The sequence below is a fragment of the Lagenorhynchus albirostris genome, chromosome 6 (assembly GCF_949774975.1).
Source record: "Lagenorhynchus albirostris chromosome 6, mLagAlb1.1, whole genome shotgun sequence".
NCBI lineage: Eukaryota > Metazoa > Chordata > Mammalia > Artiodactyla > Delphinidae > Lagenorhynchus > Lagenorhynchus albirostris.
The window spans coordinates 114,987,598-115,000,803 of NC_083100.1; the positions used below are offsets into that span (position 1 = coordinate 114,987,598).

At 54.4% G+C, this 13,206-nt stretch overlaps 1 protein-coding gene across 2 annotated transcripts in view; it reads right to left on the reverse strand.

Moving 5' to 3' along the window:
* The window catches only part of LIMS2 (LIM zinc finger domain containing 2), a 41,223-nt gene extending 29,848 nt beyond the window's left edge, over positions 1-11,375 (reverse strand). Inside the window, exon 1 of one of the 2 annotated variants that reach the window (XM_060153076.1) lies at positions 11,163-11,375. In XM_060153076.1, the coding sequence (XP_060009059.1) occupies positions 11,163-11,329 (167 nt within the window). In that variant the 5' untranslated portion in view covers positions 11,330-11,375. Of the gene's footprint in view, positions 1-5,675; positions 5,848-11,162 lie in introns of those variants that run through there. The other variant, XM_060153078.1, reaches the window with a different exon arrangement.
* Between the last annotated feature and the right edge of the window lie 1,831 nt (positions 11,376-13,206).

Consider the following 13,206-nt stretch of genomic DNA (forward strand, 5'->3'; position numbering starts at 1 on the left):
CAACGCAGCCAAAAATAAATAAATAAATAAGAAAAAATACTTAGAAATAAATTTAACCAAAGAAGTATAAGCCTTATACACTGATAACTATGCAACATTGTTGAAAGAAATAAAAGAAGACCTAAATAAATGGAAAGGCATCCCATGTTCATGGATTAGAAAACCTAACATTGTTAAGATAGCAATACCTTTCCCCCAAAATGACCTATGGATTCAACACAATCCGTATCAAAATTCCAACTGCCTTTTTTACAGAAATGGGCAAACTAATCCTAAAATTCATATGGAAATAAATGCAAGGGACTCAGAATAGTTGTTCAAAACAACTTGAAAAAGAACAAAGTCAGAGGACTCACATTTCCCAATTTCATAACTTACTACAGAGTTACAGTAATCAAAACAGTATGGTACTGGCATAAGGATAAGCACGTACATCAGTGGAATCGGATTGAGAATTCAGAAATAATCCCATACATCCAGGGTCAATTGATTTTTGACAAGCCTGCCAAGACAATTCATTGAGGAAAGAATAGTCTTGTCAACAAATGATGCTAGACCCACTTAATAACCACATGAAAAAGAATGATTTTAAACCTCTACTTCAGGTCATATATACAAACTGACTCATAAAAAATAAATAAAAACTGACTCATAATGGATTGAAAACTGAAATATTAGAGTTAACACTAAAGAACTCCTAGAAAAAAACATAGGTATAAATCTCCATTGATTAGGTAACAGTTTCCTAGATATGAAACCAAAAACTCAAGCCATCAAAAATAAATAGGTAAATAGGACTTCATCAAAATTTAAACTTTTGTGCATTGAAGGACACTATCAGGCAAGTTAAAAGGCAATCCACAGCAGAAAGTATTTGCAAATCACATATCTGACGAGTGTCTAATATCCAGAATACAAAAAGAACTCTTACAACCCAACAATAAAAAGAATCCAATTTTAAAATGGGTACAGAATTTGAGTAGACATTTCTCCAAAGAAGATATACAAGTGGCCAATAAGCACCTGAAAAAGTGTCCAACGTCACAAGTCACTAGGGAAATAAAAGTCAAAACTATAATGTGATACCACTTTACACCTACTAATGCGGATAATGATGTATTAATTAGGACGTGGAGAACTGGAACCCTCACACGTTCCTCGTGGGAATGTAAAAGTTGTGCTATTACTTGGAAAACAGCTTGGCAATTCCTCAAAAAATTTAACACAGAGTTACTATGTGACTCAGCAATTCCACTCCTAGGTGTTTGCTCCAGAAAGTAGAAAATATATATAGGGATGTTCACAGCAGCATTATTCATAAGAGCCAAAACTGGAAACAATTCAAATGTCCACCACAGGTGAACATATAGACAAAACGTGGTATATCCATATAAGGGAATATTTGGCTAAAAAATGGAACAAAGTACTGATTCATATGACAACATAAATGAACCTTGAAAACATGATGCTAAATGAAAGAAGCCAGGCAAAAAAAAAAAAAAAAAAAAAAAAAAAGTGACCTAATGTACGGTTCCATCTATATGAAACGTCCAGAACAGGCAAATCTGTAGAGACGGAAAGCAGACTAGGAATTGCCAAGGGCTGGGGGGGGGGGGGGCGGGGGGGGAAATTGACTGCAAATGGGTTTCTTTTGGGAGTGATGAAAATGTTCTAGAATTAGTAGTGATGTTTGCATAACGTGGTGAATGTACTAAAAGCCACTGACCTGTACACTCTGAAACAGTGAATTTCATGGCATGGGATTCCTATCTCAAATGTTTAAGCAGCACACACGTAGCGATGAATGCAACTATGTCACCTACTAGGGCAGAGACAAGGGCCAGGGCAGCCGCCAGCAAGGCATGAGATGGCGCTGCCTCTCCGGCTGGGTGGTTAGTGCCACCCCCAGGGGAGCCAGCGACACCACCACAAACAGCGTCTCCGCCAGAGTCAACCTCACTGGGGGGCCGAAGACGACTCGCCCAGATCCTTTGCCTGAGATGATGAGTGGTGTATTCCAACCTTCTTGCCTCACAGGAAATTCGAGTAAATAGACATCATCAGAAATTCAGAAGATCGGAATAAACAGAGCAAGGAGCACAGTTCAGGGACCTCCCTCTGCCCCGCTCCCCACCTAGAAATGAAGCCCCCAGGAGGGTTTAAGTGAGAATCTGCGTGTGGTAGGTGGGAGCGGGGAGCAGCAGTGTCGCCGGAGAGGCGGGCCAGCCGCTGTGCAGGGAACGCCTGGTGCCTCTCCACAGCGGCGTGCCGGGGCCACCCTGGGCCAGATCACACTGCTGACTGCTCAGTTTTCAGGAATTTCGTGAACTGCTTCACATCACGTGGGTAGCTTGAAGTGAGCCCAGGTAGAGGCGTTATAGCACGGAACTGGGCACACACTACAGGTCAGGCCAGCCAGAGAGGGGAGTCTACACTAGAAGCAGAGGAAAAGGGAGGCGGTGAGGGGCCATGGGCGGGGCCCAGCCTGGGGCTCAGGCCTCAGCTGCACATCCCGTGTCACCTGCTTCCCACTGGGCTTAAAACCTCGACTCCATCACAGCCCCATGTGCTGTCCTGAGGGCTCTGGCTGCCACCCTAGCTGCACCTCGGCAGGTTCCTCTGCTGAGGGGGTCACTGGCCGTATTCCTGAGGAGGGTGGGGAGCAGCTGGGAGCACATCGGGGTCGGGGGAGGCTGGCAGGTGTGAGGAGAGGGCTCTAGCAGCCCCACTCTGCACCGCACCGAGCGTGGGACCCAGCTGCCATCTGGCAGCCTCTGCGGATGCCGGTCATGCGGTGGGTGGGACTTGGTGGGTAGGCCAAGCCACTGAGTCACACTGCTGCGAGCACCAGGTCCCAGGCTCCCTCTGGAAGACAGCTGCTGCCAGGCCAGGTCCCTGGGTAGGGGACATAACCCACTCGGGCTTGAAAACCGGTGACGCCAAAGGCCCCTTCAGCTGGAACAAAGATGCGGTGTTTTTAAGGTCCGGAGTCCCCAGGGCTGCAGCTGGGGCTGAGCCTCTTCCCACAGCACAGCTGCTCCCTAGGCAACCACGCCCACGTTCCAGGCCTCATTCACTCTTCCGCCCTAGCTCAGCCCTCTCCCGGCCTGCAGGCCCTCATGTCCAGTCTCAGGGTTTGCCCCTAGACTCACCACAGCTCTTCGAATGCTTCATGGCCCAAACTAGCTCTGTGTCCACTCCCACACCTGCCACCACAAACTGGGCATCCTCTTCCTGGATCCGTCCTGGGTCCAGACTCCACCCCCCAGGTCCCCTAAGTCCGTCTATTCTTCTCCAGCCCCACAGCTGCCAAGCAGAGGCTCTCCCGTTTCTTGCCTCCTGGCCAGTCTCCTTCCCCTTCTCTTCCTCAGCAGCCCCAGGCATGGGGTGACATGCCTGGTCATGCATGTCACCCCAGGTCACTTCAGTGGCTCCCCACTGCCCTCCCTCTGGTCTCATCTGCTCCAGTCCCACGGAGGGCTGGCACTTTACGCCATTGGCAGGGACAGCCCCAGAAGGTGCATGAGGTGTACAAGGACAGGGTCGTTTCCAAAGGTCAGCCTGGTCTGGGCAGCAAGGGATGATGTGCGGAGAACCAGCATCCAGGTGTGAGAACTGCCCTGGCATCTCGTGGGGGCAGTGGACGTGTGGAGGGCACAGTGGCGTGAAAATGAAACTTCACAGCTTCTGGGACAGGAAAAACCTCGCCCACCCCAAAGATTGAATGTCCATTGCTCTGCCAGCCTGGCCCCTATGCCTGTGTGGGGAGGGGAGGCTAGCCAGCCCTGGCATGGACGCCACATGTGGTAGGCAATCTTCAAAGGAGGGTGGAACACTGTGCTCACAGACCACTCACAGCTTGTGAAAAACAAATGAGCACGAGAATACACCACAAGAAAAGAAGAAAGCCACCAAAATGTTCCTGAGGGCATTTCTGAGGAGTGGAACTGCTGGTGTTTCCTTTCTTTCTTCTAATGTTTCTGTTACCTTTTTTGTTTCTGGGTTTTTCCAAACTCTCTAAGATGAGCAGTTTTACTTTCACAAGGAAAAACCCGACTCAGTGTTTTCCAAGGCTCACTCTGGTCCCTGTGTCACTTGACGACCAGCATCTTTCAGGCTCAGGGAGCCCGCTGGAGCCAGGCAGCAGCTGGGGCAGGCTGGCCTCTGCTCCCCCACCCCACCCCCCGCCTGCCTTCCCAGCTTCTCCCGCCGGGCTGCGTCTGGCTGACCCGACGGCCCCCTCTCCCTGGAAGACCCCCGGGACTCAGGGTTGAGAGGACTCCTGCTGAGGGAACAGAGGTGCGTCAGGGTTTCTGCCTCAACGCCCACCCGGGGAATCTGGGCAGAAGCTGCTACAGAAGCTGGCACCCTGCGGCTCTGCCCTACGATCTCTTCTGCGCCTGGAGAACCACCTGCCACGCATCCCACCCCCACCCCACCACCCATCTGTCGCTGCTCCTGATTCCGTCCCTGTCCTTCTCTCTCCCTTCTTTTCCCCGGAAGCTCTGAGGGTGTGGAGCGAGGCAGCCGCAGGGGCGCCCTGCGAGGGACCGGAGGACACGAGAGCACTAGGAGGGGTGAGCGCTGGAAGCTGGCTTTGTCCACAGACTTGGGTCGGGACAGGGGGTCTGGGAAGTGGGCAGCAAATCGCATATGAAGCACAGGACTCCCCAGGTGACAGGATCCGTGCTGGTTCCTGGGGCTGCCCTAAGACTCGGGGCCACAGCCTTAATAGCGATCAATGTGCCCCTGCAGGCTGGGTGACCGCCCTGCACATCACCTAGGTTTGGGTCCCCCACCCTGTCCCGAGTGGCCGCTCCCCACTCCTGGGCACTGCCTCTCCAAGCCCCTTTCCCCAGCAAAGCCACAGGGTGCCCTCCACCCTTCTGCCGAAGTCAAGGGGTGGTGAAGAAGAGCATCTTCCTCCCAGGGATTGGCTGGAAGGGGGCGCCCGGACCTCAGAGACCAGCCCCTCCCACCCAGCCGTGAGTCACGCACTTGTACCCAGCCACGTTCCAGAAAGGGCCTCAGAGGCCAACACTGGCCGGGAACTGGTGGACATGTGACTGGCCTGGTGAGTCACTCGGGCTCTGTGGCCTCAGTCACCCCATCTGTGCAATGGCCACAAGGGGTATGAGAGCAGAACCTGGGCCAGGCCTGGAGGAGTTTCCTGCCCCCAGCCTATCCCCGCGCAGCCTATGTTTGCGGGCAGTTCTGGCCAGGCCCCCAGACAGACCTTTTACCATTTTTACCATTCCTGGCTTACAGAAGGCTCCAGAGGTGAAGCCTCACAGGATCACACAGGGAAGCTGGTAGAAGCCGACAGCGTGGGTTTTGACGCCTTGCCCTTTAGTTGGTTGTGACCTTGAGCAAGTCCCCGCCCCTCTGAACCCTGAGCCCCGGTTCTCCGGAGGGGGCGGGGCTCACGGCCCCGTCGTGCGGGCAGGCGGTTCGGGGGACGGAACAGGCCCTTCACCTGTCGCTGCCAGGGGCCGGCGGGAGGGCGGGACGCGCGGGGCAGGGGCCGCTGACCTGACCGGCGCTGCCGCCCGGGAGCGGCCGAGGTGGAGGGGACGCGCGAGGCCGGCGTGCGGGAAGGGCTCCGGGCGTGCGGGGGGTCCTGTCGCGCAGCCCCCCTCCCTGGCCAGCGGCGCCCTCCGCCCGGGGGCAGTTACCTTCCCGTCATGGTGGCCGAGCGCGCCGAACCGGGACCGCCTCGGGACCCCCAGAGCCTCCGCCGCCGCCGCCGCCGCCGCCGCCGCCCGCCGAACGCCCTCCCGCAGGTCCGCGCGGAGCGAGGAGACGCCCAAAAAAGGCCGGGAGCCGCTCCGCCCGCCGCCCAGCCCGGCCCAGCCCAGCCCAGCCCGGCCCAGCCACCCGAGCGGGAGGTGGGGGCCGCGGCCGGAGAGCTCGGCGGGGGGGGGGGGGGGGGGGGAGACGCCCCGCCCACGAGGTGTGGGCGGGGGCGGGCGAGGCGCTGGGAGCCCAACGCTGGAGCGCTGGGAGGGGGGGCGCCGCGCCACCCGCGCCGCCTTGTCTCGGGGGACACGCGAGCTCGGCCTGCGGCGGGCGCGGGTCAAGTCCTCCCCGCCGGCTTCGCCCGCCACCTCCCGGATTCCGGGCATAGCTTTCCTTTAAAAGGGAGGGAAGTTATAATAAACGCGAACGAGCCCCCTCGCCCCGCCGGGGCGCCCCACCCGGCGCTCCCCCTCCGCTGTCCCGGGCCTCCCTGGAACGCGAACACACGCAGGGGATGGGAGGACGGTGGAGAGAGCGGCGGTGCTGAGACCACCTCCCTCCCCGCTGGCCCCCAAGCCCGGAGTCCCCGCTGCGGCCCCGGGCAGGAAAGGGGGTCACGTTCGCGCTTTAATTCCGCAGACGGATGTTTCTGGGCACCGACTCCCTCCCGGGGCACTGGGGACTCCCAGTCCACGCAGTCTCGCCTCCAGGGAGGTCAAGGTCGAGGGGCGCCCCTCGGAGTCAGGAGCCAGGTTCTGCATACTTAGATGCCAGGCCAGGAGATTATCTAGTGCCCTCCCCAGGAAATTACCATCTCATCCAAGTCTGTGAGCAGCCCCCTAACCCAGCAGAAGGTACTTTGTAAAGACAGACCAAACGCCGAAGTTGGGGAGGAGGGCCAGGTACTACTCCTCCTGCCTATGATGAAGCGCTCGCTATTGGTAAGCTGAAGAGCCATTAAAGTGACCTGGCGATATAAAACCATTTAGGGAATCTATTCTGAGAAAAGTATTAAACAAACAAAACAAAAACCTCACTCTGCCTAAAGGCAGATATTTCTAGCGGGGCTGTGGAGTGTAGCTCATAATTGGAGACGGCCCAAATGACACCGTCGGGGGCGGGGGGGGGGGTGAGGCCCAAATGACACCGTCGGGGGGCGTGGGGGGGTGGGCGGGCAGAACTGAGCAGCCTGGTCTATTAACCCGACTGAACGTCGCGCATTACTTCTTGGCAACAAAGACTATCTAGAAATGGCCATGCAAAATAGCAACCTATGAATAAACAGGGGAATTCGGAAAGACGAATTGATACTACCGTGCAGCCTTATATCTGCAGAATAAGCTTGGAAAAGGCACCTGTTCCTAAGTAGCTGATATCTTGAAACTAGTGTGGTTTGCAGTTGTTCTTTTTGCGAACGTGTCTTAGCTGATTCGCTGTAATTTGATGGTTAAGTGTAAAACGTGGATGATTTCTTGGGTCGTCTGCCTGTTGAGAGACAAATGCTTTCCATAACTGCGAACACAGAGAAGCAAGTGTGCTGGGGGCTGCGCACCAGAAATGGACTGGATGCTTAAGCGAATACTGGGGTCCTGTGGGAACCAAAGGGGATGAAAAGTAGACGGCAAAACACCAAAGGGACCTGCTCCCTACATGTAGGGGATCCCATGCCTGCCCTCCAGCCTTCCAGCCTCCCTTTGTACTGTTGCTGAGCAGGAGACTATCTGCCTGTGGCCAAACCAGAGCCCTCTGCTGCTCACCCATCGTCCAGAGTGCCTCTTCCCTGTGCCAGGGGCAAACTCAGCACGAGCTGGGTGACGACTGTGGCACCGTTCAGCCCCACTGGAGACGTGGAGCCTCCAGGAGTCATGGGCCAGCCTCCTACAGTGCACCTACAGGTCAGATTTGCAAGAAAGAGCAGGCAGTTGCCTGGCAGTGGTTATTCAGATGTTCACTCACTCATCACCCCTTCATTCAAGACTATTCATGGTATATCAGCACCAGGGGTACAGCTGTGAACAAGAGGACCTGGGCCAAGCTCTCACTGAGTTTAGCTGGGGGTGGGGAGAGACTGTAAACAAATAAATATGATTTTAGACAGGGACAAGTGCTGCAAAGAAAAGGCAGTGGCGGGGCTGCTTTAGAGTGGAGGGGCAAGTGGAGGTGACGCTTGAATGAGGAAAAGAGTGGGCGGAAAAAACAGCAAGTGCTGTTTTTTTTGTTTGTTTTTGCTTTTGTTTTTTGCTGCCCTGAGGTCAGAAAGAAGGTGATCTGGAGAGCGGGAGGGCGGGGCATGGGGAATAAGGGAGAGGGTAGGGCCAGAGTGCAGGGGCGGAGTCTAAGCAAGGACGGACAAAACACTGACACCAACGTGGATGAATCTCCACACGTGACTCTGAGTGAAAGAAGCCTTACGCAGAAGAGCTCCTGCTCCATTTATATCAAGCTCTACAGCAGAAAAACTAGCCAGTGGTGGAAAAAAGTCAGGATGGTGGCTACCTCAGGGTGTGCGTGGGGGGCAAGGGTTGGCTGGAAAAGGACATGAAGAAACTTTTGGGGGTGATGATAATGTTCTATATCTTAATAGGGGCTTGGGTCACACAAGTGTATGCTTTTGTCAAAAATCATGAAATGTACAGTTAAGATTTGTGCATTTAATCTTGAGAAAGAAAAACAGAGCTGGAGGAATCAGGCTCCCTGACTTCAGACTATACTACAAAGCTCCAGTAATCAAGACAGTATGGTACTGGCACAAAAACAGAAACATAGAGCAATGGAACAGGATAGAAAGCCCAGAGATAAACCCACTCACATATGGTCACCTTATCTTTGATAAAGGTGGCAGGAATGTACAGTGGAGAAAGGACAGCCTCTTCAATAAGTGGTGCTGGGAAAACTGGACAGCTACATGTAAAAGAGTGAAATTAGAACACTCCCTAACACCATACACAAAAATAAACTCAAAATGGATTAAAGACCTAAATGTAAGGCCAGACACTATCAAACTCTTAGAGGAAAACATAGGCAGAACACTCTGTGACATAAATCACAGCAAGATCCTTTTTGACCCACCTCCTAGAGAAATGGAAATAAAAACAAAAATAAACAAATGGGACCTAATGAAACTTAAAAGCTTTTGCACAGCAAAGGAAACCATAAACACACGGTTGCACATCCCAGGGAAGGTAGTGGGGAAGTGGGCACTGTGAACCTGGAGCTCAGAGAGGTCCCATCTCTGCAAAGATGTGGAAGGTTTGGTGCAGATGGAGTTTCAACCCTGGGGTTCATGAGGTCACTGAAGGTGTCTGTGCTGAGCCAGGAGCCCTCCAAGGGTGAGAGGTCAGGGGACCAGGGAGTGAGGAGGAGAGGGGTGAGGTATCACAGAAGCCCGGAGGGTATGACTGCTCCCATGTGCAAGCTGCTCTGGTTGCAGGACAGGGAGGGACCTGGGTTTGGTGTCAAGAGCAGGCCCGTGCGTGTGAGGGGAACTGAGTCCAGCTGGAGGGGTGCGGTGTGACCCTGCAGTGCCCCACTCCTAGGAGCACACCTCACTGTGGCCATGCAGACGGTGCTCCCCTGCAGTGGGGCATGCAGCACCCTAGGGGGAGAATGGAGGTGACAGAGAACGTTATAACTGCTTGGAGAAATCCTGCTCTAGGGGAGCAGAGACGTGGGAGGGAGGGAGGGGGAAAGGGTGCAGTTCGGAGGCTGGGGTTTGACAGGGAGGGAGCCCCTGATGACACTCAGAAGTGAGGCGTGAATCACCCACTTAATGTGATGATTCAGAGCATGACAGATGAGGCTTTGAGACAGGCAAGGCTGAGCCACAAAGCAAGCAGTGGAGCGACACGGGAGCTGTCCTAGAAGGGAGGCGTGGGGTCCCCCCCGGGCGCAGGCTCCACACCTTCTGGGCATCTGTAAGCACCCCCTTCCCAGGGGTTTCCCTGGCTGCCCCGCCCATCCACCCTCTCACTCCCCACTCCAGCCCAGCTCCACACCTGAGCTAGCCCTGTGCCCAGGGGTCCCATGGTGGGGGGCTGGGGGGTCATGGGGGCCAAAGGAGGGGTTGGGCCTCCCTCAACCAGCATGGCCTCATCAGTAGGCTGAGGCCAGTGGGAACTGGGGGTCTCCAGGTGCCTCGAGTGGCCTCTCGAGAGCCAGCGCCCTTCCCCCACGTGGCAATGGGATGGAGAAGGAGGTCTCAGGGTCTCTCCTGCCATGGGCCTTCCCAGCAGGCAGGACGGGTGTCACGGCCCATGTGATGTGAGGGCCCCAGGGGTCTCTCGCCCTGCGTCTGGTCTGGGCATTTCCCTCTCAGGGTGTTGGGGGTTATCAAGCCCTGGTCCTCGTAGGGGAGGAATACGTTACTCAAATTAGCCAGCTCTTTCGAGGGTAAAGTTTGTTCCAGAAGTGGCCTGCGAGAATCCCTGGGGAGGGCCAGGGAAGCACCTGGACTGTTCCAGCCGGAGCCTCTCCCCAGCCCAGGCTTCCCAGGCTGAGACATGAATAGCGGGCAGCACACTCACAGACACCAGCACATTTGTCATTCTGACAAATACATTTTTCCATTTTAAAATGTGAGCATGCCCTCAGAACACACCGTCTGACCAGCACAAAATGTCCTTACTTCTTCTTGGACCACGCAGCGCTCCATGAAATAAGCCGGTGGAATCGTAACCCACTAATTCTTGTAACACTTGTAGAACAAACAGAGAGACCCAGAGCCCTTCTTCAGGGTAAGGAGAACACAGGACCCTTCTTCAGAGTCTGGTTTACTCAGGGGTGTTTTTGAGCCAAGGAGCTTCACCACTCATGGCTCGGCGGCCTTTCCAGAGGCTGCCTGCCTTGAACTTGGAAGAGAAAAATGCATGTCACTCTTACCTTGGCTCTGGGACGGACTTGACTCCCGAGTTTGGAACAAGAGTGGCCAGAGAACAGCCCCCAGCAGGCGTTCAGCAATGCCACATTTTTGCACCTCAAACATCATGGCCTCCATCACCCAACAAGAAACTACCCGTGCACAGTGACCACAGAGTTCTTCACCTGCAGGGTCCCCGGCCTCTCCCTGCTTCTAAAAGCACCTTTCTTCCACGCGCCGAGGTCTGTTTCACTTTCCCTTTTCCACGAAGACGACCAACCGCCAACCTCCCCATCGGAGCATCTCCATCCCGTGTGCAGAATAAAGATCGGCTGTGCCCACGCCCACCCGCAGCCTGTCCATCCTTGGCCTGCCCAGCAGGAGGCCCAGCATCTGGCCGAGGTAAGCCGGGCATTCCCCCCCAGGGCTGGTCCCTTTCCCCCTTAGCGACATTAGCGTGACCACTTAGAAGGCATCAAGGGAATGGCGGGGAGAACCAGGAACAGGGCCCCACGCACATCTCCAGAGCAAAAAGCACCACTCGCTGGGCACCACGCAGCGTCTCTACCTCAGAGGGCTGAGTTGCCACCCGGCCTCGTTCTGCTGCTTCCATCGCCGAGCACCGCCCCCCACTTCTCTGGGGAAGAGCAGCTGCCTGGCCCTCCTGGCGTGGCCACGTGGAGAAGGCCTGGGCAGCCCCTGGGAGTGTCCAGTCACCACGGGGTACCCAGGCATTTCAGCCCCATCTCTCCCTGGACAGGAGGCTGGGCTGGAGCTGGCGCTGGGGCAGGAGGCCCTTCTGGGATGGGGAGAAGATGGAGGAAGCCGAGGAAGGAAGGGCCGGCCTCCCTGGGGAGGTGCCTGCTAGGCGGGCCATTGAAAGCCTATTCCCTGCCGGCTGGGAGCCAGGGCTGCAGAACAAATGGAGCGACAGCTGCCCTCTGAATTCAGAGGGGCCAGCAGAGGCGCAGCCGCCCCTGCTAAGCTGAGCATTCACTAAACTGGCTTCACGAGCCCCTGGGAAGCCTGATGCTCAGAACAGGTACGCAGGCCAAAGCCACCCCCCGACAAGGGCACAAGAAGAGAGAACCTGCAACCACATGGAATAACCCAAGACCGCATACTAAGACACCTCCCTGCCAGTTACTGTTTCCCCGAGAAGGAAAGTCTCGAGATTTTTTATGTCAAATCAATTATAATCTTCTGCTATAAAATTTTCATTGTATTGCGAAATGCCCAGAAGTAGAAAGAAAGTAGAAAGAAGAAAAATTGAGTCGCACCGTCCAAGATGGGTGCTGACGACACCTTTGTTCCAGTCTCACTTGGGCAGAGTTATTTGGTGATCTGCTTGCAGAGTTATCTTGTGCTCCTTTTGTGTTTGCAGTTCCATGCTCTGTTTCTTCACGGCAGATGGCCGCACTGATGGGCACTGAGCAGGGCAGCCCCAGTCGTCCAGCTCTGGGCATCAGTCACACTGCGTAGTACCTAAATGCTGCTCCGGGATCTCCCTGGATTCGCGCTGCTGGCTAGGGGTGGGCCGGCATGCGTGTGCACCACTTTCATGAGGATGACTGGTCTTCGTTTTTCAATCAAACGTTACACCCCTCGAGGTTGGAACTGTTGAACTTTCACACAACATAGCACCCAAGAGGGCCAGCTAGATGTAGAGCAGGCACTCAGCCATTTGCCGGAACCAGTGATGTTATACTGTATTGACATGTTGTTTAAAATGACTTGCCATCGTGCTATAAATATGCTAGACACCAGAATGTAAACTCTCCCAGAACAGACTCCTGCCCTGTTCACTGCTCTGCCCCCTGGACCAAGGACAGGGCTCTCTCTACTCAGAGAAGCTGCTCAGTAAATATTTGTTAAACGAACATTGTTTTAAACATTCTTGGTCCGTTTTATACACGTATGATGAGCTGCCTAATTGTAGAGTACATATTATACTCCTGTTGCTGAAAGCATCTCAAATATCATTTTACTCAACACATCAGTTCCTGAACTGAATTTGTAGAACTGAAAGAGTTTACACCCAAGGGAATCTATCATCCGAGGAAATCTTGATGGAAAGTATTCTTTGAAAAATGGAATCTGTTTGGAAATGCAATTAATGCTCAAAGTCATCTTACATATGCCGGACTTTCATAGCTGTTCACTAGTCTGAGATTTGCCCCGGGAGAAGCAGGTCTGGGAACACCCCCAGCCCCGCCAAGGCACAGTAACTTTGACCAGCACTAATGCTACTCCATTAACTGACCAGCTACAGGGAGGCCCAAGGCCTCTGACCGGTGCCGCCCAGAGAAGCTGTAATTCCACCCGCGTGTCTGTCGATTAGGACCGAGTCCGTAAGGGTGGGGTCCAAGCATGAACGCAAAGCAGAAATCAGCTGTACATCTTTTCCCCTGGGGCCACCCCCAGAGTTGTCTACATGAAGACACTTGGAGCCCAAGGATTCTGCTGGGCAAGAAGGGTGCAGACACCTGGGACAAAAAGGGGCTGGGCCGGCATCTAATGGTTACTCTGAGGCTTAGAAACACTGTATCAAGTGGAAAAACCCACGCTCTGAAGGGCAGTGTGGCATCGCGGTTTGAAGAGTATAGACCATA